This window comes from Jaculus jaculus, chromosome 6, assembly GCF_020740685.1.
Source record: "Jaculus jaculus isolate mJacJac1 chromosome 6, mJacJac1.mat.Y.cur, whole genome shotgun sequence".
Lineage (NCBI taxonomy): Eukaryota > Metazoa > Chordata > Mammalia > Rodentia > Dipodidae > Jaculus > Jaculus jaculus.
In genome coordinates, this window is record NC_059107.1 from 1,838,903 (window position 1) to 1,862,141 (window position 23,239).

Sequence of the window (23,239 nt, forward strand, 5' to 3'; positions counted from 1 at the left end):
TCTCCCTCTCTCTGTGTGTGTATGTGTGTGTGTGCACATGTGTGTATTTGTATGTGGTAAGTGTATGTATGTTCATGTGGATGTGGGCATGGGTGTGTCTATGTGTGTTTGGAGGCCAGAGGTCAATGTACCAGGTCTTCCTTAATTGTGCTAAACCTTTTTTTTTTTTTTTTTTTGAGACTGGGTCTCACACTGGCCTGGAGCTTGTCAATTAGGCCAGTGAACCCCAGGGATCTCCTTGTCTCCACCTCCCTATCGCTACGGTTAGAAGCAAGCGCCACCATACTCAGCTTTTATATGGCTTCTGGGGATAAATCTCAGGTCCTCGTGTTTGCATGGCAAGCACCTTACCCACCAAGCCATTTCCTCAGCCCACGCTATTCTCGACATAACTATAGATTCATAGGAAGTTGCCAACGAGTTTGCAAACTGAATAACTTACCTTCCCACCAAGAACCTTTCTGTGAGGTCTTGGACCAGCTCAGCAACACAACAGCCTCTGCTACAATGGCCCTGAGAACATCAGGTTTTTAAGAGGAGCCTCTCTGGGGCCTTCCTGTGGGGCACCCTCACTAGGAACCCCACCCTCCATCTTCCTACAGGAGCCAACGCCCAAGTGGTCTACTCCCTGACCGATTCTGTGGATGGCCAGTTCTCCATCGATACCACGTCGGGGGTGATTCGGCTGGAAAAGCCCCTGCAGGCCAGGCCCCAGGCCGCCCTGGAGCTCACAGTCCGTGCCTCTGACCTGGGCACCCCCATGCCCCTGTCCACCCTGAGCACAGTCACCGTCTCAGTGGTGGGCCTGGAGGACTACTTGCCGGTCTTCCTGGACACGGAACACACAGTGCAAGTGCGGGAGGACGCCCCGCCGGGCGCCGAGGTGCTGCGCCTGGCCGCCCTGACCCGCCCCGGGGCCGAGAAGACCGGCTACCGCGTCGCAGGCGGGAATGAGCGGGGCAAGTTTCGCCTGGATGCACTCACAGGTGAGATGGGCAAGAGGCAGCCTGGCCCTCCGCCGGAGGCCCTGGGGTACGCTGAAGCCTCGCTTGTGGGGTGCATCTGCTCTGCACAGCCCCTCCCACAGCCCACACCCTTTGACCTGTTCTCTTTGGTCTCTACTGATCTCTTATTCCTTGTGTGGCCAGCTTACACATCAGCCTCACTATTTCTCCCATGCCCACCCCTGGACTCTGTCCAGGACCCTTGGTGATTCACGCTTCCCAGCCCTTGGCTTCCCGGTCTCCAGGCCCAGCTCCAGCAGGCTGAAGACACCTTTACGCATCCCAGGAATGCTGTCTGCCCCACAGTCATCTTCCATGGCCCAAACACCATGCATCTCTGAATTTTCCATAATGATTATGAGGAGATATGGTACTAGAAAACCCTTTCTCTCCTCCTAACTGTGAAGCCCAAGTCAAACTCACAGAAACTTGTGGAAGAGCCGGATGCTGCATCTCGTGCAGAGTCCTCTCTGTGGATGCTGATGGTGCTCCATCTCCTGAAATGGCCACTCTGTCATTGAGCAGTGTGTTTTGAAATTGGTTTTTATTCATTTTATTTATTTACAAGCAGACAGCAACAGATAGATAGATAGATAGATAGATAGATAGATAGATAGATAGATAGATAGATGATAGATAGATAGATAGATAGATAGATAGATAGATAGATAGATAGATAGATACATACATACATACATACATACATAGATACATAGATAGATAGATGATAGAGAGAGAGAGAGAGACAGAGACAGAGACAGAGATAGAGATAGAGATAGAGAGAGACAGAAAGAGAATGGGCATGCCAGGGCCTCTAGCCATTGCAAATGAACTCCAGACACACTTGCTGCTTTGTGCATCTGGCTAAGTACTAAGGAAATGCACTCAGGGCCTTAACCACTGAGCTGTCTCTCCAGCCCTGTTTTGAAATTCTTACAGAGATTTTAGACATAGAAGAAATAGAACAGCAGCCAGGGGTGGTGGTGCATGCCTTTAATCCCAGCACTTGGGAGGCAGAGGTAGAAGGATTGCCGTGAAATTGAGGCCACCCTGAAACGACATAGTGAATTCCAGGTCAGCCTGGCCTAGAGTGAGCCTCTACCTAGGGAAAGAAAAGAAAAGAAAAGAAAAGAAATAGAATAGCAAGGTGCCCCAGGTTCCCCCTGCCAGCATCTGTAACCATGGATACAAGTCAGTCTGATTCTATCTTTGTTCTGCAGCCACACCCACCCACCACTGTTTTGTTTTTTGTTTTTGTTTTTTCATTTCCAGAAGTTAGTTTATATTCTGAAGGTTTTTTCTTAGTTTGGTTTTTCAAGGTAGGGTCTTGCTCTAGTCCAGGCTGACATGGATGTCACCATGTAGTCTCTCAGAGTAGTCCCTAATTGCTTTCTCACTCCCATCACCTCTTGTCTCTTCAGGAATCCTCTATGTCAACGGGAGCCTGGACTTTGAGACAAGTCCCAAGTACTTCCTGTCCATTGAATGCAGTCGGAAGGGGTCCTCCACCCTCAGTGACATGACCACCATTGTGGTCAATGTCACCGACGTCAATGAACACCGCCCCAGATTCTCCCAGGATCTGTACCACGTGAGGGTCTTAGAGAACACCATTGTGGGTGACGTCATCTTAACAGTAAGAACCCCAGTTTTGTACTTCATGGAGTGCTGGCTGTGGGGTAGCTCTCCTCTCATGGGTCCCTGTTGCAGTCAGGTTAGTATTACTGGTGGAAATCACCCAACCAAGAGCATCTTGTGGGAAAAAAAAAAGTTTTATTTTGGCTTACAGACTTGAGAGGAAGCTCCACAATGGCAGGGGAAAACGATGGCACGAGCAGAGGGTGGACACCACCCCCTGGCCAACATAAGGTGGACAATAGCAACAGGAGAGTGTGCCAAACACTGGCAAGGGGACACTGGCTATAAGACCCATTAAGCCTGCCCCTAGCAATAACACTACCTCCAGGAGGTGTTAATTCCCAAATCTCCATCAGCTGGGAACCTAGCATTCAGAACACCTGAGTTTATGGGGGACACCTGAATCAAACCACCCCAGTCCCTAATCATCCTGAGCATGGGATGGTTTATCAAGTAAGTCAGTGCACTGGACTTGACTCTGACTTGTGACTACTCAGCCAAACCACGTCTCATGACAGGAGGTGTCAGAGTCACTTGGTGAGGTGGGATTGGGACAGAGTGGGCACAAGACGGGGAGGCTTCAGGGAGAACAGAAGAGGCTGGCCCTAGATGTATGCCCAAAGCCCAAGAAGGGCCTGTCACAGTGAGTGACATGGAGCAACAGTTGGTAGGAGATTGAGGGATATAAAATAATGCCTCTTTGCATTTAAATATGAAGTTATGTCCTCCTTCCATGGAGCATGCCTGTGCTCATGGTTCTCCACGCCGCTCTCCATCCACATTCCCTCCTTTCCTTCTGTCTCTAACATGTATCCTGTGCTCCATACTCACAGCAAGACATGTCTTCCTACACATGCCACTTTGCCCATACCGTTCCCTTTGTCTCGAATATTCCCTCCACGAACCATAGCTCTCCTTATCCTTCAAGGCTTCTTGCACCCTTTTCTGACCTCCCTGGACGCACTGCGCCGCTCTAGTCCATGCCCGCATGAGGCCTTTCGTGCTTGGTACCAAGCTAGAATCACCCATAAAACGATATTGCCATTTCTGCAGATATATATATATATATATATATATATATACACACACACACATGCATTTTAGTAGCCTTCACTTCCTGGCCTCCAGGGACCATCGCAGGCTCCCTGTCACTATGAGTGAATGGGTGAAGAAGTGAGTGCATGGCTGGCTTGCTGTGGTCACAAGAGACTTCGCTGGTGCACAGGCTGTCAGCTTGGTAGCAGTGGTTGGAGCAGGAATCAATCTCATTCCAGGGGGGACCAGGATCTCTTTCTGGTCACTTGTGCCCACACTCACAGTCACTGCCTCCCAATGTAGGTGTCAGCAAATGACGAGGACGGACCCCTAAACAGTGCCATCACCTACAGCCTGGTAGGAGGGAACCAGCTTGGACACTTCACCATCCACCCCGAGAAGGGGGAACTGCAGGTGGCTGTAGCCCTGGACTGGGAACAGGTGAGCCACACGCGAGGGGAGCAGGGGAGCAGTCCTGTGGCAGGAATAGGGACTCGGGAGCCCTTTTCCTCCCTGGAAGAGCTAGTCTGGTTTCTCGGAGGTGGCCAGGGGTCAGTGACCACTACCATGGACTGGTCACTTGCTGGTTGTCACACACTTCCCCAGTCATGTGGACCTCGTGGTAATCATAGGCAGTACATCCTGACATAACCCTCACATAGACTCAGTCCCTTCCCACGGCCTCATAGCTGGTATCAGTTACTTTCTTCTTGCTGCAAACAAATCTTTTTGGGGGGGTTTACAAGGTTGGGTCTCACACTAGCTGAGGCTGACCTGGAATTCAATTTCACTATGTAGTCTCACGGCCTCCTGAGGGCTGGGATTAAAGCCGAGCGCCACTACGCCAGGCTTGTAAATAAATACCTAATCAGAAGCAATTTAAGGAAGGAAACACTTCATTATTTGTTGTTGTTGTCTGGTATTTCAAGATAGGGTTTCACTCTAGCCCACGCTGACCTGGAATCCATTATGTAGTCTCAGGCTGGCTTCTCACTCATGGTGATCTCAGCCCCTACCTCTGCCTTCCAAATGCTGAGATTAAAGGCGTCCACCACCTCCACCACACCGGCAGGAGTTTAATCTTACAGTTCTGGGGGGCACGCCAGTCTGGCTCATAGAGCAGGGGTCAGACAGGAAGCAGCAGTGAAAGGAAATGAGGCCCAGGTATCAAACATCAAGGCCCACCCCCCAGTGACCCACTTCCTCCAGCAAGGCTCTGCCTCCTGAAGTCTCCACAGCCTTCCCAAACAGTGCCACCAGCTGGGGACCAAGTGTTCAAACTCATGAGCCTGTGGGGACCTTTCACATTCAAACCACAAGGGGCCTGGAACTCGTCCTCTCTGTGTTTTGACTCCAGAGCCTGAGCCAGTGGGCAAGTGGGGCTGTGCAGTGAGTCAAGTGGCAGACTTGAGGGGCCTTGTCACTAACTCCCCACTGGGCTTCTTGCAACAGACACCCAGCTATTCCCTGAGGCTTCGAGCCACCGACAGCGGGCAGCCCCCGCTGTATGAGGACGCAGAAGTGGACGTCCAAGTGATTGATGTTAATGACAACCCACCCAGGTTCTTCCAGCTCAACTACAGCACCACTGTCCAGGTAAGGGCACCTGGGCCTGCCCACTGAAAGCACCACCATCTGGGGAAGGACACCCTGGGCCTGCTGACCACTGTCTCTGAAGATAGCACAGGCAGCTAAAGGAAGCTGTGGCTGATGAGATGAAAAATAACCAGGAGCCGGGCGTGGTGGAGCACGCCTTTAATCCCAGCACTTGTGAGGAGGTGGTAGGAGGATTGCTGTGAGTTTGAGGCCACGCTGAGGCTACAGAGAGAGTTGCAGGACAGCCTGGGCTAAAGTGAGACCCCACCTTGAACAAACAAACAAAAATAATTAGGCCCTATGTCAGGCACCACCATGTCCACGATCCCATTTGGGGATCACAGTAGCCATGTGGAGTAGGTGGCACCTGAAGTGGATGTCATGGGAGAAGAAAGACAAAATGTAGCGTGCTGGGTCTCATATGTGGAGTTTAAGCTTGGGCATATACATACATGTGCACACATACCTGTGCACATCTGTATAAGTGCATATCAATATGACATAAAAGCAGAAGGGAGACTGGAGAGGAGGAGGAGGACCAGAGAGAGGAGGGGAAGGAGGGACATGAAGGACAGTGGGGGAGGTGAATCTGAGTAAGGCACAATGACTTATATGTGACAAGGCTGTGATGAAATCTATTATTTTGTACACTAGAAAAAAATCATAATAAAGGTTGATGTATGGAAATATGCCATAGCCACAGCGTGGTGAAGTTTCACTCACACTCAGGAGGTTTTCCAGCTTCTAAGCTCTCTCTACCACACGGTTTACAAGTGAGGTTTGAAGAGGACCCTCGGGCTCCACGGTGGATTACTTGTCAAGGACGTCAGTGATGAGGGAGCTGAGGAAGTAAGAGAGCCAGGCTCTGTGTCCTAAAAGGCATTAGCTAGGTGTTTTCTACTCTGTGTATACTGTGAACACGTGCCAGAACACTTTAGCTACAAATGTCAAATACTGAGTGAACACTTACTCTGTAACAAGGACGCATGATTTCACAAAAGGCCAGGTTGAGTGGGAAGAGATTCCAGCCCAGACTTGGAAAATGGTACCATGGCTTTGAGTTAGCTTCTTTGAGATTCCTTCACTGTCTCCCTCCTTATTGCAAAATGTTTGCCGAGGTCTCATCACCCTCCCAACGCAAATAGAAGGGGACGTCACACTGATGTCCCACACTGTCAAACAAAGGCAGCAGCGATGCTTAGGGAATCCGATGTTCTCAAATTCCTAATCATCTTGGAACTGGCTCATTAGTCCTCTAGTCAAGAGACCATCTGAGAATGCTCTGTTCTGCAGGTCTAAGAACCCTTCTGGCCCAGTGTTGCACCTGGGGATGCCAACAGTTGACCAAAAAGCCAGCAGCTTAAGTAGACTGAGTGAGGCTCAGCTCACAGGCCCAGCAATTACTGGTGCCCCCCCCCCAGGCGAGGGTTGGTTACTCACGCCGCTCTTTGGTTTCCTGTTGCACTCTGTCTCAGGAGAATTCTCCTGCTGGCATCAAAGTTCTGCAGCTGATCCTGAGTGACCCTGACTCCCCCGAGAACGGCCCCCCATACTCCTTCCGGATTACCAAGGGGAATACTGGCTCTACATTTCGGGTGACTCCAGATGGATGGCTGGTGACAGCTGCAGGCCTGAGTAGGAGGGTCCAGGAGTGGTACCAGTTGCAGATCGAGGTGAGGACTGTGTATTTCCCTGGTGGGGGGGTGGCCATGGGGACAGGTCCCCAGCACCTACTTAAAGCTGGACACAAACTGGCCTACACATCCCTAATCCCAACATCACTACAGCAAGGGGAGGCCAAATCAGGGAATCCCAAAGCTCACGGACTGGACAGTCTGGCCTTCCCAGTGTCAAGCAAGGTAGACAGAGAGGACCAATGCCCAGAGGCGTCTTCTGACCTCCGCATGCACATCGTAGCATGCGTGTACCCATACACACACCTACACATAGAAACACACGCTAATAGTAATAATAAAGCCATGAGCATGAGTGTGGTTTCCTAGGGCAAAAAGAGAGAAGAGTGCTGAAGAGATGGCTTCATTTGCCTGTGAAGCCTAAGGACTCATGTTAGGCTCTCCAGATCCCACATAAGCCAGACGCACAGGGTGATGCAAGCACACAAGGTCACACATGTGCACAAGATGGCATGCAAGATGGCGCATGTGTTTGGAGTCTGTTTGCAGTAGCTGGAGGCCCTGGCATGCCAATTGTCCCCCCCCCCATAAAAAATACAAAAAAGGATGGAGAGACTAGCCAATAGCTTCACGCTCCATGTCCTCGGGCCAGGGCCCAGACGCTCTGGGGAGCCATCAACATCACCCCCTGCTGTGTCACCCTGTGTTTCCACTGCCAGAGTCTGAGCCTGGCCACAAGTGGTCAGGTCTGCTCGGATCTTGCCTGCTCTGTGACCACGGGCAAGTTACCTACCTCCTTTGACCTTCCATCCATCTTTTGTGAAATGGGATTACTGGCCCCTGTTGCATATGAAAGATAAGCCATGTCACATATTTAAAAGCATTTGAAAGTGATTGCTCTTGGGGTTGAGAGAGATGGTTCAGTGGGTAAAGTACCTGCCAGAGTTCTATCCTCCAGCGCCCTTGTCAAAGCCAAACGCGGGGATGTGCGCCTACAGTCTCAGAAGTGGGGAGACAGGCGGGACGATGCCTAGGATCTGCAGCCCGGCTAGTGTAGTGCAATCCATGAGTTCTAGGTTCAGCAAAAGACTTTATCTCAAAAACTAAGGTAAGGTGGTGAATGACTGACCGACGAACACACACACACACACAGCTGCTCCTGCCTGCACAAAGCTCATGGTAGCTAGCTATTAGTAACGGTGTCTCTGATTGTCACAGTGAATGCACGCTGTCTGCTGCAGTGCCTAGCAGTGAGGATTGCTGTTGTTATGGTTACTGCGGGATGTTGGGCAGCACTTCCAGTATTATTTCTTATGCACCCGACATGTACTGTTATTGAGAGGATGTAACAGAGACCACGGAGACCAGAGCTGAGAGGAGGAAAAGCGAGTCGCTACGGAGAAGGAAGCATGCACCATCTGCCTAAGCTGGGCAGGACGTCTCAGGGGTACATATGTGGGGAGGCACAACAGGCAGATTCCCCCTTTTTGTGTGGTGCCGGGACCTCACTCATGCTAGGCAAATGCTCTACCACTGAACTGCACCCCAGCCCAGAAGACGCATTTTGGACTTGGGTTCTTTCCCCTCTTTAATGAAGTCACCTGTGCTTAAACTCTTCAAGGGCGTTCCCTGGCTCTGCCACGGGGGCCGGGCTTGTGTTCCTTACCCACTGGGGAGGCTTCCCTGCTTCCCCCTTCAGCTCAGGACCAGCCTCAGTTGGGCATGGAGGAACAGCGGTTCTGGGGGGTGATGATGATGGCGTATGTCCTGTCCTCAGGTGTCAGACAGCGGCCTCCCTCCCCTGTCGTCTTCCACATCGGTCAGAGTCCACGTCACAGAGCAGAGCCACTACCCGCCCTCGGCGCTGCCCCTGGAGATCTTCATCGCTGTTGGGGAGGAGGAGTTCCAGGGGGGCATGGTGGGTAAAATCCACGCCACAGACCGAGACCCACAGGACACGCTGACCTACAGCCTGGAGGGGGAGGGCAGCCTGGGCAGGCACTTCTCAGTGGGCACGCTGGATGGCAAGATTATTGCTGCCCAGGGACTGCCTCGTGGTCGCTACTCATTCAACGTCACAGTCAGCGATGGTACCTTCACTGCCACCACTGGGGTCCACGTCCACGTGTGGCATGCGGGCCAGGAGGCTCTGCAGCAAGCCGTGTGGCTGGGCTTACACCAGGTCACCCCTGAGGAGCTGGTGAGTGACCACTGGCGCAACCTTCAGAGGTTCCTCAGCAACACGCTGGACATCAGGCGGGCCAACATCCACTTGGCCAGCCTCCAGCCTGCAGAGGCCACAGCTGGTGTGGACGTGCTTCTGGTCATTGAGGGGCATTCTGGAACCATCTACAACCAACAGGAGCTGACCTCCAACATCGCTCGCTCAGCCAAGGAGATGGAACACTCGGTGGGGATTCAGATGAGGTCAGCTCTCCCCGTGGTGCCCTGCCAGGGGCCAAGCTGCCAGGGTCAAACCTGCCAAGAGACAGTGTACCTGGAGCCCAAGGTCGGAGCCACATACAGCACAGCCAGGCTCAGCATCCTGACACCCCGGCACCGCCTGGGAAAGAACTGCTCCTGCAACGGTAAGGACGCTCTGCTGGGCCCTGCCTGCCTGAGCATAGATGCCCAGGGAGGGGGTTTGAGGGATAGTTCTGGAAGAGCTGTAATTCAGCAAAAAGCCACAGACCACCATCACACAGGGAGTGGCTCCACAAAGTCTAGTCATGGGTTAATACCCAAGTTCTGGCCACTTTCATTGGAATACAATACAGTAGGCAGGTTGATATCATAGCTAAGAACACAGACTGGGGCCTCAGACAGCCAGGGTTCTAAGTACCCTTCCTTTCCAGCCAGGTAATTTAGGAGGGTTCCTTAACCTCCCTGTGTATGTGCGCCGGGCTGTTGTCGAGATTGGGTTTGAAATAGCAGGTGTTCACTAAGAGGAGCCTGTCAGAGAAAGTGTTAAGACACAAGATGCCACTGCTGTTAGTACCACGGCCTGCTGGTATCAACTCAGCATAGGTTCAAACCCAAGCACTGTTATTCACAGACATGGTGCCCTAGGGTGGATTATCCAAGTGCTCAGAGCGCCTTTTGCTCATCTATAAAATAGACAAATTACTGAACCTGTCTCCTATAGCTGCTCTGGGGGAATCACTTGCATGGTAGATTGAACAGCCCCTGACCCATGGCTGGCCCATAGCCCAGGATCAATAGTGACTGTCCCTCACGTGGGAGCAGTTGGTGCTATACGGAACCCCCTGTGTGCCAGGCTCTGTGATGTGGGTCGCCAGTCCCATCTGTGCTTGGGACTGGTGTTGGGGCACTGTATTGCTCTGTGTGAGGCCGTACAACCTCCAAGGAAGACCAGGCTATTCACTGCACCTGTGTGTCCTACTCTGGGCCTAAACTTATCTCTAAGCTACCCCAGGAACTCAGTTTCCTTCAGGACTCACCCAGCTCCCCTGGCACAGATACCCTTGGCCCAGGCCAGCTTAGTGTTGGCTAAAGGAATGTGACATCACTCTCAGATTGTTGTTGCCCTCTTTCTGACCTGATCAATCTCCTAGGAACCCACTCAGCCTGCACTAGGGAAGATGGTTGCTTGGATTGGGGGACTGTGTCCAGGGATCACTGCAGCTGGGCTGATGGAAGGGACATCTCTCTGGGACTCTGACCCCAGGACCTGCTGTGGGGAAAGCTGTGGTGGCTGGAGGATCTCTGGACCACTTGGCAGCTGACAGCAGAGGTTCTAAAACCCAGCAGTGTGCCAGACCACCTGCGGAGGGTGTTTAAAGATGCCTGCTGTGGGCTGTGTCTCTAGAGTTTTCACTTACAATGTCTTGGGTGAGTCCTGCATTTGGCATCTCATTTGAAGCAGGTGTCCAGGAACTGTACTTTGGGGAACTCATCCCTACCTAGGCTTGCTGATCAGCAGTCACTGGGGAAGACTTCTGCTCTTGTTTTAAACATTTCAGTGAAATAAGAAAATTGATTCCTGTGTCATAAGCGTATACCTCAGTGCATTTTCCAGGACCCAATATACCAGAGTAGCCAGCAGTTGATCAAGGCTCAGAGTATGAACAGCTTCCCAGGAGCCTCCCTTCCAATCCCATAAGCCCTGGGAAGGCTTTTACAACCCATTTTTCTAGTGTCACCCAGGGCGCTTAAGTCAGACTCTTCTATGAGAATGCCTAGAATGCTGAGGTTTGAATCAGTCTCAACCAGGTTTGGAGACTTTTGGTCTGAATCGATGCACTAATACAGTTGAAGGGCCAGGGCTGGGGAGTGTTGGACTTCCGGTGTGACGGAAGCTCTGGGTCTTAGGACTCCTTGTGTTCCTCAGAACGGCCTCCTCCCTAGACCCATTCCTCCCAGCCAAGTACTAACCAGGCCCAACCCAGCTCAGCCTCCAGGTCAGATGCGGCCAAGCACGTGCAGTGTGGGAGACTCCTCCTCCTTCTCGTTTTTTCTCCTTTATTCCCTCCCCTCACAATTCCTCTTCCCTGGGTATCTGGAAACTGCCCAGTTTGATCATTGTCCTGACCATGATAGGCTTATTTATCCTGGGGCTTAGGGGTTCCATGGCTGAACTCACATCTAGTGGGCAGTGCTTATCTGACACTTCACGCCCCAAAGCAAGTTCTTTTGAATACTGTTCCCAAAAGGTTCCACCTCAGACTGCCCTGCGGCCAGACGAGCCAGGGAAACCCACAGTGGTGAAATCTCAGTCTCCACACAGCTGGTGCCTGAGCAATGGCCGAGAAGATGCTAAGAGGATGCAGGGTTTATAATGGCTGAGGGGGATGAAGGATGGAGGGTTTTACTGAGGTTTGAACCACTGCATTTGAGCATTGCATTATATTCGCTGAGATGAACTTCCAGACCAGGCACGGTTATGGAGGAAAGGTTTATTGAAGCTCACAGATCCTGGGGAAGCTCCATAATGGTGGAAGGAGCCGGCCTGTCTTCACAGGGGGAAAAGAACAAGGCAAAAAGCCAAAAGCCACACAGCACAGCACACTTCAGGAACTCCAGCTAGGCATGCTTTGTATATGTTTAGATGGAAATCTCAAACCCACCACCACACAGTGACACCGCCTCCATCCAGGTGGCTGCAGATGCACACTACAAGCTAATAAAACACCGAATATACTGGGTGCCATCTATTCAAACTGCCACAGCATCTATGACAAGCTCCTTTATCACCGAGTGGCTCTTGACCTGTGACCTCTCTGCAACCTCTGTCAGGAAGTTCCTGCGTAAAGTGGTCATGGCCCTGGGGACCCACGGAGAATGCAAACCTCTAGAGGGCCTGAAGTTCTGCTAGATGAGTAATCCTCATTAGTTCCACAGCCTTCCTTGGATGATAGCAGAAATAACATGAGAGACATAGGATGTGAAAAACCACGCGCACACACAATTAAGCCTTTGATCCCAGCACTCATGAGGCAGAGGTAGGAGGATCGCGGTGAATCGTAGTGAATTCCAGGCCAGCTTGTGCTAGAGTGAGACCCTACCTCGAAAAACAAAAAAAAAAAAGGAAGAAAGAAAACCCACATTGGTTTCTGCTCATGGGCGAAGCTCATTGCTCCTCACCCTTAGGCTGGAACCTGAGGCCGTGGTCCTTGTTGCCAGAGGAGATGTGCATGATGACAGCCTGGTTGCCATGTGGCTCTAGAAGAACTATTGCTAACCCCCAACTTGCTTGGGATCATGGATCACATGTGAGCCACCCAAGGGACAAATGAGACAGTCTGTCCAGGGGTTCTGTATTAGCTGGTTCCTTGTTGTTTGACCTGACACGAAGAAGCTTAAGGAAGGATGGTTTTCCTTGGGCTCACAGGTTAAGGTTACAGTCCATCACAGCAGGGGAGGCAAGGCGCTGGAGCTCGGAGCAGCTGGTCACATTGCACTAGTAGGCCAGAAGTAGGGAGCGATGGATTCTGGCGGTCAGCCAGCCTCCTTTTTACTCAGTCCAACATCCCAGCCCATGGCATGGTGCTGCCCTCGGTTAAGGTGGGTCTTCCCACCTCCATTAACCTAATCAAGGTAATCCCTAACCTAATCTAGATGTCCCTCCTCACAGGCATGGCCAGAGGCTCCTTTCCTGGAGTCTGGGCCCTGTCAAGCTGACCGTCAGCATACGCCGTCACAGACTGAGAACTCATTTCATCTGCAGGGACCGCTGTGAGGTTTGGTGGTCAGAGCTATGTGCGCTACACGTCCCCAGAGGCTCGGAGCTGGCAGGTCCATTTCTACCTGAAAACACTGCAGTCACAGGCGCTTCTCCTGTTCGCCAATGAAACGGCATCGGTTGCACTGAAGGTAAGGGACCCCATTTGTGAGCGGCTTCCGTGGGCCTCCCAGGCCGGGGAGATGGAGTTGCTATGGTGATGCCAATCAAGCCAGTATTGTAGTGATTCCAAGGCTGGCTTGGGCTCCATGAGACCTTACCTCAAAACATCAAAAGAAACAAAATATAAACCATAGCCTTGTAACTGGAAGCCTGTTCGTAACGAGGACCTCTAGGCTTTACTGATGGCTGTCTGTCTGTCTTTGCAGCTAGCCAGTGGTGTGCCTCAGCTGGAGTACCGCTGTGCAGATGGTTTCTATGGAAACCTTTCCTCCCGGCAGCCCGTGAATGACCGAGAGTGGCACTCCATCCTGCTGGAGGAGACGGAGACTTTCATCCGCCTGTGGGTCGACGGCACAGGCAGCTCCTCCCTCGTCGTCCCCGAACACTGCCGCCACCCACCGAGTCCTGAGAGACGCCTCTTGCTGGGCGGCCTCGTCCCATCCCGCCCTGCCTCAAATGTCTCCCTGGGCTTCGAAGGCTGCCTGGACGCTGTTGTGGTCAACGGAGAGAAGCTGGAGCTGCTGGGCCAACAGGGGAAGAAGGCAGTGGGCTTGCTGGAGAGACAGGCCCTTGGTCAGTGCTGCTGGCCCAGCGCCGGCTGTAGCCGTAACCCGTGTCTCAATGGCGGGAGTTGTTCACAGGTCCCCGGGGCAGGTAAGGCCCGGGAGAGTGACCCCAAAGCTTACCCCAGAATAGTCTTCAAAGCCCCCTGTTGTGATCCAGATATTGTATACCACTGTATAGTTGACATGGCAGGTTCCTTTACCACAGTTCCATGTGACAAGGAGAGAAAAGAGATGCTTTCTAGCTCAGGAGATCTCTGGGATGTAAGGGACGCATTGCACAGCAAGGGAAAGCAACCCTCCCAAAGTCACCTGGTTTGCAAGTGGGAGGTACAGATGCTGGTTGTTGCCGCCCGTATCCTGATGGCAAACAGCCCTCTCGTCCCCGAGTCAACTGAGTCCTGCTAGGTCTGTGCTGGGCGAAGCCAGGAATCTCCTTCCTTCCTCAGGCCTTGGCTGTTGACCTTAGGCATAACCCATGACCCTCGCCATCTCCTACACACCACACCCGCTCCCCCTCCACCCAAAATGGAATGGGGTTTGGATCCCACCCCGTGTAGGGGGGGTGCACATGTGCACATGTGCATGCATGTGGCTGTGTGTGTGTGTGAACTCACATGCATGCGGAGGTCAGAGGACAGCTTTCAACTTCCAGGAGTCCATCCTCACTCTTCCCCTCAATGGAAACAGGGTTTTCTTTCTCTGGGTCTCACTCTGTTCTTTTCTGCACTCGGTGGTGAGTTTCCAAGAAATTCTCCTATCTCTGCCTCCCATCTTGTAGTCGGCACGCTGGGATGACAGATGCCCTCCACAGCTACCAAGTGGCAGTGCTGTTTATTTTTTTTTTAATTTCTATTTATTTATTTGAGAGGAAGACAGAGAGAATGGGCACACCAGGGCTTTTAGCCACTGCAAACAAACTCCCCATGTATGTGCTGCTTTGTGCCTCTAGTGCTTACATGGGCACAGGGAAACTGAGCCGGGGCCAGCAAGCTTGCATGCCTGTGCTTTTAGCCACTCAGCCATCTCTTGAGCTTGCTACCAGCTTTCTATGCGGGGTCCGGGGAGGACAGAGCTCAGCCTTGAGCAGTGACTGCCTTACCCACTGAGCCACTTCCCAGTGCCTGGTAGCTTTCATTCATGGAAATCATATGTAGTGCTTTACCCTTTTCCTCAGCAGCATACATTTTTAATCTTTAAAAATATTTTTAGGGCTGGAGAGATGGCTTAGCAGTTAAGGTGCCTTCCTGCAAAGCCAAAGGACCCAGGTTCAATTCCCTAGGATCCTCATAAGCCAGATATACAAAGAGGCGCATGCATCTGGCGTTCATATGCTGTAGCTGGAGGCCCTGCCGTGCCTATTCTCTCTTTGTCTGTCTTTTCTCTCTCTCTATATCTCTCTCTGCTTGCAAATAAATAAAATAAAGTAAAATTAAATTTAAAATATTTTATTTAGTTATTTGCAAGCAGAAAGAGGAGAGAAGGAGAAGGCATGCCAGAGCCTCCAGCCAACCTCCAGACACATGCGCCACTTTGTGCATCAGGCTTTACATGGGTCCTGGGGAATCAAACCCGAGTTGTTGGGCTTTGCAGGCAAGCACCTTAGCTGCTGAGCCATCTCTCCAAGCCCCCACCCTCAGCACACTTTTAAGACCTGTCTATGCTGCATGATGCTATCCCCTGTCTTGATAGTCACCTGGCTATTTGTATCACCATTTCTACCCACCAAGCTTCCAAGGGGGCCGTGCTGTCTCACTAGCTCAAGTCCCTCTCACCTCTTACCTTTCTCCTGCACTAGTGTCCTCTCCAGCCTCTCTCTCAACACCCCACCTTCCAGCAGGAGCCAGAGGGAGCCTCCAGACACACTGAGCCGGCACGTCACTCCACTGAGAGCAGCACCCCCCCGCCCCCCACACTCACACCCTGTCAGGCAAGATCTGTCCCCATTCTTCACCGGATTGTCCCACCTTGCTGTGGTTTAAGTTTCATGAATACGACCCCCCTTTTTTCCCCGGAATCTTTGCTCGCACTCGTCTCCTTGGCCTGAAAACACTTTCCTTTTTGCCCTTCTGTCTTCTTTCCTGGCAAATGTCTACTCATTTCACAGGTCTCAACAGAAACCTTCCCCTTAGGGGCCTAGACTAAGCCAGCACCTGCCAACATCTCCCTTCAAAACTGACTAAGGTACTGATTTGTACAGATAACTGTCTGGGTTGAAATCCCGGTATTGCCATTTAATTAACTGTGTGATTTTTTTTTCTGCCTCTAAAAAAATATTTATTTGCAAGCAGAGAGAGAAAGAGTGAAGAGAGAGAGAATGGGCACATCAGGGCCTCTAGCCTCTGCAAACAAACTACAGATGCATGTGCCACTTTGTGCAGCTGACTTTATGTGGGTCCTGGGAAATCAAACCTGGGTCCTTTGGCTTTGCAGTCAAGTGCGTCAACCACTAAGACATCTCTCCAGCCCTTTTTCTGCCTTTTTAAGATGTCATCACATGTAGCCCAGGCTAGCTTCAAACTCCAACTCCTGATCCTCCTGCCTCTACCTCCCAAATGCTGTGATTACAGGTGTGTACTGTCACACTCAGTGGGATCTCAGGGCCCTCCTGAGGATGGGGGAAGCAAATACACACACTGTCTTAGAACAGTGACTAGCTCTAAGTGTCCATTATCATTGTTGCTCTGTTTCTTCCTCCTCTTTTGGTGACTGTTTTCTATCCTCAAAGTCATCTGTGGACCTGATCAAATGCTCCTGCTCCACAGGACTCAGTGCCCAGTGAGGGGCTTGGCACAGCGCTCAGAGAATGAAAGGCTCATGAAGATGAAGTCACAGGTCTGTGGACTGGCCAGTCCCCTGGCGGGTAGCTGGTCACTCACTCTCTCACCTTCTCTCTCTCCCAGGCTACGTGTGCAGGTGTCCCCCGCTGTTCTCCGGGAGGCACTGTGAACAACAAGGAAGGGCGAACTGTACTTCGCTACCCTGCCTGGATGGTGGGGCTTGCACTTCCTCCCCTGACGGAGCTTCCTGTAACTGCCCTCACCCTTACACAGGTGACAGGTAAGCCCGGGACACAGTAAGCTCAGGAGAGGCCACATGTCCTGATTCCTTACCCAGGACCATTAGGAAATGACCTTTTCACTCTGACCTTTACAGAGGTTTAGGGGCTGGGTACTCGAGACACCGAGCTTCTAGGCCTTTCCCTCCCTTGTTTGAGTCAGGGTCTCTCGTGCTTGTGGTTCACTGTTGAGTGCTCCACGGTCACTGTCCTTAGCTTCTGGGTGGTTCTTCTGCCACCACGGCCCTTCTTGCGGCAGGTGCACTTGGATTACAGACACTAGAACCACCACGTCCAGCCGTACGTGGATTCTGGGGGTGCAAACTTGGGTTCTCACACTTATTCAAGAAGCACTTTCTTAGCCAAGCATGATGGTGCGTGCCTTTAATCCCAGCACTTGGAAGGCAGAGGTAGGAGGATTGCTGTGAGTTCAAGGCTACCCTGAGACTACATAGTGAATTCCAGGTCAGCCTGAGCCAGAGTGAGACCCTACCTCGAAAATCAACAACAACAATCACAAAAAAAAAAGAATCACTTTCTTCACTGAGCATCTCCCAAGCTGTTCACATTGTAAAAGAGGGACTGGGGAACATAGCATGTCACCCCAGAGGACAAGCTGTTGACTGATGGTATTCTGGACTCAAGTTCGGTGAGGGGAACCTTCCCCAAATTCCTAAAAGTGGACTGAGAAGGCTACAGAAGTTCTGGGAGCCTTACACAATGCAAGGCAAGCTGGACATGAGCTGGGTGGCCAATGTCTTTCTCCAAGAGCCACACTATGCCAAGTAGGTGTGCCTTGTGTGCAGGGCATGATGGGATCCTGTGACCTGCTAAAAAGCTGCAAGCGACATCATCTATTAAAGCAAGGTTGCAGGCCTGGGCCACTGCTGAGCTGGATGTGTGGGAGACTGACATTCCTGCTAGGGGACAGCTGGATATGTCCGTTGCCTCTACCGCTGTAGCAGCTCACCTCGTTGGTGGAGAGAACACCCAGTGCCCAGACATCGCTGAGGAAAACAGTGGACATGCCAGCTCCCAAGTCACAGAGGAAGCAGAGGCCATCTTTGATGAGGGGAAGATAGAAAGTTCTGGTGTTAAACCAGGCATGGTGGCAAACGCCTTAAATCCCAGCACTTTGGAGGCAGAGGTAGGAGGATCGCCATGAGTTCGAGGCCAGCTTGAGACTACATAGTGAATTCCAGGTTATCCTGGGCTAGAGTGAGACCATACCTCAAAAAACCAAAAAAGAAAGTTCGGATGTTGATGGGTTTGAAAATTCCATTTTACTTTGGGTGGAAAACGGTAGGCTTGAGGGTGAGGGTCTCTGTCCCATAGACCTTTGTTAGAGGGACTATCAAAAGTCCCCTGACTAAGGATGGGGACAGACTCCGTAATTAAAGTACTTGCCTCACAAGCATGAGGACCTGAGCTCAAGCCCCGGTACCCACATAACCCTGCCAGGCATGGTGGTGTGTGCCTGTAACCCCAGTGCTAAGGAAGATCTCTGGGGCTCACTGGCCAGTCAGTCTAGCCTAATTATTAGTGAGTCTGAGACCAATGATAGACCCCTGACTCAAAACAAAAGAAAAGGTAGGTGGAGGGCTGGGGAGATGGCTCAGTGGTTAAAGGCGCTTGCTTGCAAAGACTGCAAGTCTGGGTTCAATTCCCAAGCCACCCACATAATCCAGATGCAACAAAGTGGTGCAAGCATCTGGCATTCATTTGCAGGGGCAAGAAGCCCTGGTATGCCCATACACACATGCAACATACAACTAAATAGTTTTTTGTTTGTTTTTGTTTGTTTTTTGAGGTAGGGTCTCACTCTAGCTCAGGCTGACCTCTCAGGGTGCTCTCAAACTCACGGTGATCCTCCTACCTCTGCCTCCCGATTAAAGGTGTGTGCCACCATGCCTGGCTGTTTTGTTGTTGTTGTTGTTGCTGCTGTTGTTCATTTTTATTTATTTATTTGAGAGTGACAGAGAGAGAAAGAGGCAGACAGAGAGAGAGAGAGAGAGAGAGAATGGGCGCTCCAGGGCCTCTAGCCACAGCAGACGAACTCCAAATGCATGCACCCCTTGTGCATCTGGCTAACGTGGGTCCTGGGGAATCGAGCCTTGAACCAGGGTCTTTAGGCTTCACAGGCAAGCGCTTAACCACTAAGCCATCTCTCCAGCCCTCTGCTTTTTTCTTTTTAAAGGTGAATGATGTTCCTGAGCAGTGACACCTCAGGTTGTTGTCTGTCTGGCCTTCCCATGCACACGTGTACACACACACACACACACACACACGTGCTTGTGTATGTGCGCCCTCATACACACAAACACACGTGCCACAGATGAAGTTCTCTGATTACTTCTCCATCTCTGTAGGTGTGAAATGGAGGCAAGAGGTTGCTCTGAAGGACACTGCCTCATCACCCCCGAGATCACCAGGGGGGACTGGGGTCAGCAGGAGTTACTGATCATTGCGGTGGCCACACTGCTGGTCACTGTGGCCACCGTGGGGCTCCTCTTCTACTGCCGCCGCTGCGAGTCTCACAAGCCGGTGGCCATGGAGGACCCAGACCTCCTGGCCAGGAGTGTGGGGGTGGACACCCAAGCCATGCCCCCCATCGAGCTCGATCCCCTGAGTGCCAGCTCCTGCAACAACCTGAACCAGTCAGAGCCCAGCAAGACCTCAGTGCCCAATGACCTCGTCACCTTTGGACCCAGCTCCAAGCAGCGGCCGATGGTGTGCAGCGTGCCTCCCAGGCTGCCCCCAGTGGCAGTCTCCTCCCATGCCGACCACGAGTCAGTCATCAAGAGAACGTGGTCAGGCGAGGATCTGGGTCAGTATGACCAGAGACCCTGCATGTCCGCAGTGGATGAGAGGGCATGGGAGACCTGAACACTCCCCTGAGACATGAGCATTCTTAGCCACCATGCGGTCCAGTCCCTGGGGATGGGGTATGAAGGGGCATATTCAAGGTCACAGTCCACAGTCGGTGACTTGGTGTAGCTCAATCCACTTTGCTCTAAATTCTAAGCCTTGGCATGGGGTTGAGAGTCACGCCAGGAACTTGGTTAGTCTTGGGTAGCCTTCATGGGGAGGAATGACTGGTTGGTTGCCCAGTCTGCAGGTGCAGCAGCCTGTGCCAGCTTGGCAGGCCTGGAGGGGGACTAAAGCCCCTCTGGTCTCTGCCTCAGGAAGAGGTGAATTTGTGAAGCACTTTATTTTTTTCTGGCATATTCACCAATAGTCACAACAGGTATCTTCACAATGAGTCACGAGGGGCCCATAAAGATGAAGTGACTTGATGGCACCCAACCCCTCAGTGACAAAGACAGGCGTGGGGCCAAGTACTCCTTCCAAGCCACCTCTCATTCCATCACTCCTTGTGACAGATACCACCTTATCCAGGCCACACCGTGTGTCTATTTTCTTTTGTTCAGAGCTTAAACTCTCCAGTGGGTCATGGGATGGAGGTGCCATGTCCAGCAGTGGGGTGGCACGGAGCTACCCATACTTCTCCCTGGTCCTCTCTTCTCATCTATCCAGGGCTGTGGCAGAGATCTGCAAGATGAGTTGGCTCCGCATTATAAGCCTCTAGCCTCCACTTTGTCCCCCCTGATTTCTAGATCCACCTAAGCCGTGACAGATAAGGGCACAGAGATGGGCCACGTGTCCACTGGCTCCTTGGTCCACTAGGTTGTAGATTCTAGCTGCAGGGCTGGCTGGAGAACTGTCACCAGAAAAATGCAGAGCTCACCCTGTCTTGCTGTTCCCTTTCAGTGTACCCAGGCAGAGCTGCCGTCTGGCCCCCGACTTACTCCAGGAAGGAGCACTGGGAATACCTGCCCCCCACTGAAGTGACCCAGGGGCCTCTGCAGAGCTCCCCTCGCCGCCACGCAGGCACTGCCGCGATGCCAGACCCCACCGGCCTCTACGGGGGCTTCCCCTTCCCCCTGGAGCTGGAGAACAAGCGGGCCCCCCTCCCGCCCCGTTACAGCAACCAGAACCTGGAAGACCTGATGCCCCCCCGGCCCCCCAGCCCCGGGGAGCGCCTGCTGGCCCCCTGTCTCAACGAATACACGGCCATCAGCTACTACCACTCGCAGTTCCGCCAGGGCGGGGGCGGGCCCTGCCTGGCCGAGGGGGGCTACAAGGGGGTGAGCATGCGCCTCAGCCGGGCTGGACCCTCCTATGCTGACTGCGAGGGGGACAGTGGGCCTGCTGGAGGCCGGGGCCAGCCACGGGCGCCCCCTAACTATGAAGGCTCGGACATGGTGGAGAGTGACTACGGGAGCTGTGAGGAAGTCATGTTCTAGCTTCCTGCTCCAGGGGCGCTGTCTTCCAGGCTCGCCGGGGAGACTTGAGTGTGGCTGCGAGGAGGGAAGTCCCCGTCCCCAGGCCAGGTGGCTGTCCCTTCAAATGTGCTCTTCCAGTCCCCCGATGGACCCTGAGGGTGGAGGGAAGCTGAGGGTCGAGCTGCAAAGACAGTATTAGGGTCCCGGGACAGAGGGGATGCCCAGGGAGGTTAGCCGGGAAACCAGGCAGGCGGTTTCCGGTATCTAGCACCAGGAAGGCAGGCCCCCCAACCGCTGGCTCAGCCTAGCCGGGCCACGTTCTTACAGCCGCCCACAGCTCTGTTTTGGGGGAGCACTTAGGCTCATGCCTAGCAGACGGACCACAACACTGCTACATAGGTGTGGCCCGGGGGCTTCCGACCCTGGAGGGCCATGGGAGGCTGAGAGGTGACAGATACAAAACCACCTGAGTATTCTAGCAGCCCAGCTGCACAGGAATTTGTTCCACCTCTAAAAAAGAATGAAAACTCACATGACTTTTTACCAGGCCAGGGCCAGGGCCTGCCAGGATCCTGTGCGGCTTTTGCACCTTTTGTACTGAACACTGTGTTTTTCATTCTGAATTTCCCAGGTGCTTTTAGCCAAAAGCAGGAAATAAAAAAGATCCATTTTAAAATTCTTAGGCACTTTTCAACCTTTCTGGGTGTGTTTTCCCAAAAGGACTTTTCTTCTCTAGACACAAGGAACTCAGACTTTCCATTCAGGCCCAGGTGGAGGCAGAGAGGTGACCAGCGGAAGGTCCAAGCCAGATAGCTTCCTGGCCCTTCATCGCAGATACCCACCAATCAAGTGTTACCCACACTGACTCAGCCCTGTGCACGGAGGGTCAACATGGGCATGCATCTACACACGTGGGCGCCCCATGAACAATGCATGCATACACACGTGTAGAGCAGATGTCGCTGGGAGTGGCAGCGACTGGAGGTCAGTGAGGCCTGTGGTGGCCTCACTACTCTGGCCCCTGCCAATCCCTCTATGGTCCCCTGTCTTTTCTCAAGAGGAGATGCAACTTCAACCCTCACCCACCGGGCAGCTCTTGGCAGCCATGTGGGTGAGGGTACATTCGTGTGAGTGTTTTACAGCTGCGACTGTGGGCGTGAGTCACAAGATGAGTGATTTTGTTGGCCACTTGAATTTTTTTTTTTAAACAATAAAGTTCTTTTTTTACTGTTATTTTTGGTGTCACTTAGTCTGCTTCAGGCTGGTCAGGGGAACAATGTAAGCCCAAGCCCATGGAATTCAAAGGCTGAAAGGGCTCATCGCCTTGGCACAGCTGTTAAACAAGACCCCTAAGCCACACACAGACATAGGAGGAGCCCTAGGTGAGGCCCAGGACTCCGTGTAGGAGAAATGCTTCACACTCTGGCATCGCTCTCTGCGATGGTTTAATGTCCTCAAATTTTTTTTTTTTTTTTTTTTTGGTTTTTCGAGGTAGGGTCTCACTCTAGCCCAGGCTGACCCGGAATTCACTATGGAGTCTCAGGGTGGCCTCGAACTCACGGCGATCCTCCTACCTCTGCCTCCCGAGTGCTGGGATTAAAGGCGCGCGCCACCACGCCCGGCAAATGTCCTCAAATTAAAGATGAGGAAAATGAGGCTCTGGAGGGGACAGGTCACGAAGTAACAAGGGCACTGTAGGGCCAGGCTTGGGACCCCTGCCCACTGCCAGTGCTCTGCACCACACTGCACGGCTGGGGTGGGGCTCTCACGCTCACAGTCCTGGAAGCCAGCGCTCCTTACTTTCCGCAGCACACACGGGCTGATGGGTGTGTCTACTGCTGTTGATGTCCTCCACCGACATCGGACCCCTGGTTCCACAGCCTTCTAATGTAGACTGAAGACCAGCTGCTTTTCAGGAATCCTCCAGACCTTCAACACGAGATTGGACTGCTGAGGCATTCAGCCTTGTGGGCTGAGCGGTTACCAAGCTCTCAACCTCTCCTGCATGCAAAGGGCTGTCTTTGGACTAACAAGCCCTGGTTGTGTCAGCCATTCTACTGA

At 52.5% G+C, this 23,239-nt stretch overlaps 1 protein-coding gene across 1 annotated transcript in view; it reads left to right on the forward strand.

The window, feature by feature from the left end:
* Fat2 (FAT atypical cadherin 2) overlaps positions 1-22,335 on the forward strand; it is a 92,222-nt gene extending 69,887 nt beyond the window's left edge. Inside the window, exons 14-24 of the mRNA XM_004666597.2 lie at positions 603-986; positions 2,426-2,640; positions 3,981-4,118; positions 5,130-5,273; positions 6,749-6,946; positions 8,685-9,495; positions 13,095-13,240; positions 13,478-13,925; positions 16,738-16,894; positions 19,262-19,719; positions 20,664-22,335. Of these exons, the coding sequence (XP_004666654.2) occupies positions 603-986; positions 2,426-2,640; positions 3,981-4,118; positions 5,130-5,273; positions 6,749-6,946; positions 8,685-9,495; positions 13,095-13,240; positions 13,478-13,925; positions 16,738-16,894; positions 19,262-19,719; positions 20,664-21,199 (3,635 nt within the window). The 3' untranslated portion in view covers positions 21,200-22,335. The remainder of the gene's footprint in view (positions 1-602; positions 987-2,425; positions 2,641-3,980; positions 4,119-5,129; positions 5,274-6,748; positions 6,947-8,684; positions 9,496-13,094; positions 13,241-13,477; positions 13,926-16,737; positions 16,895-19,261; positions 19,720-20,663) is intronic.
* The last annotated feature ends 904 nt before the right edge of the window (positions 22,336-23,239 follow it).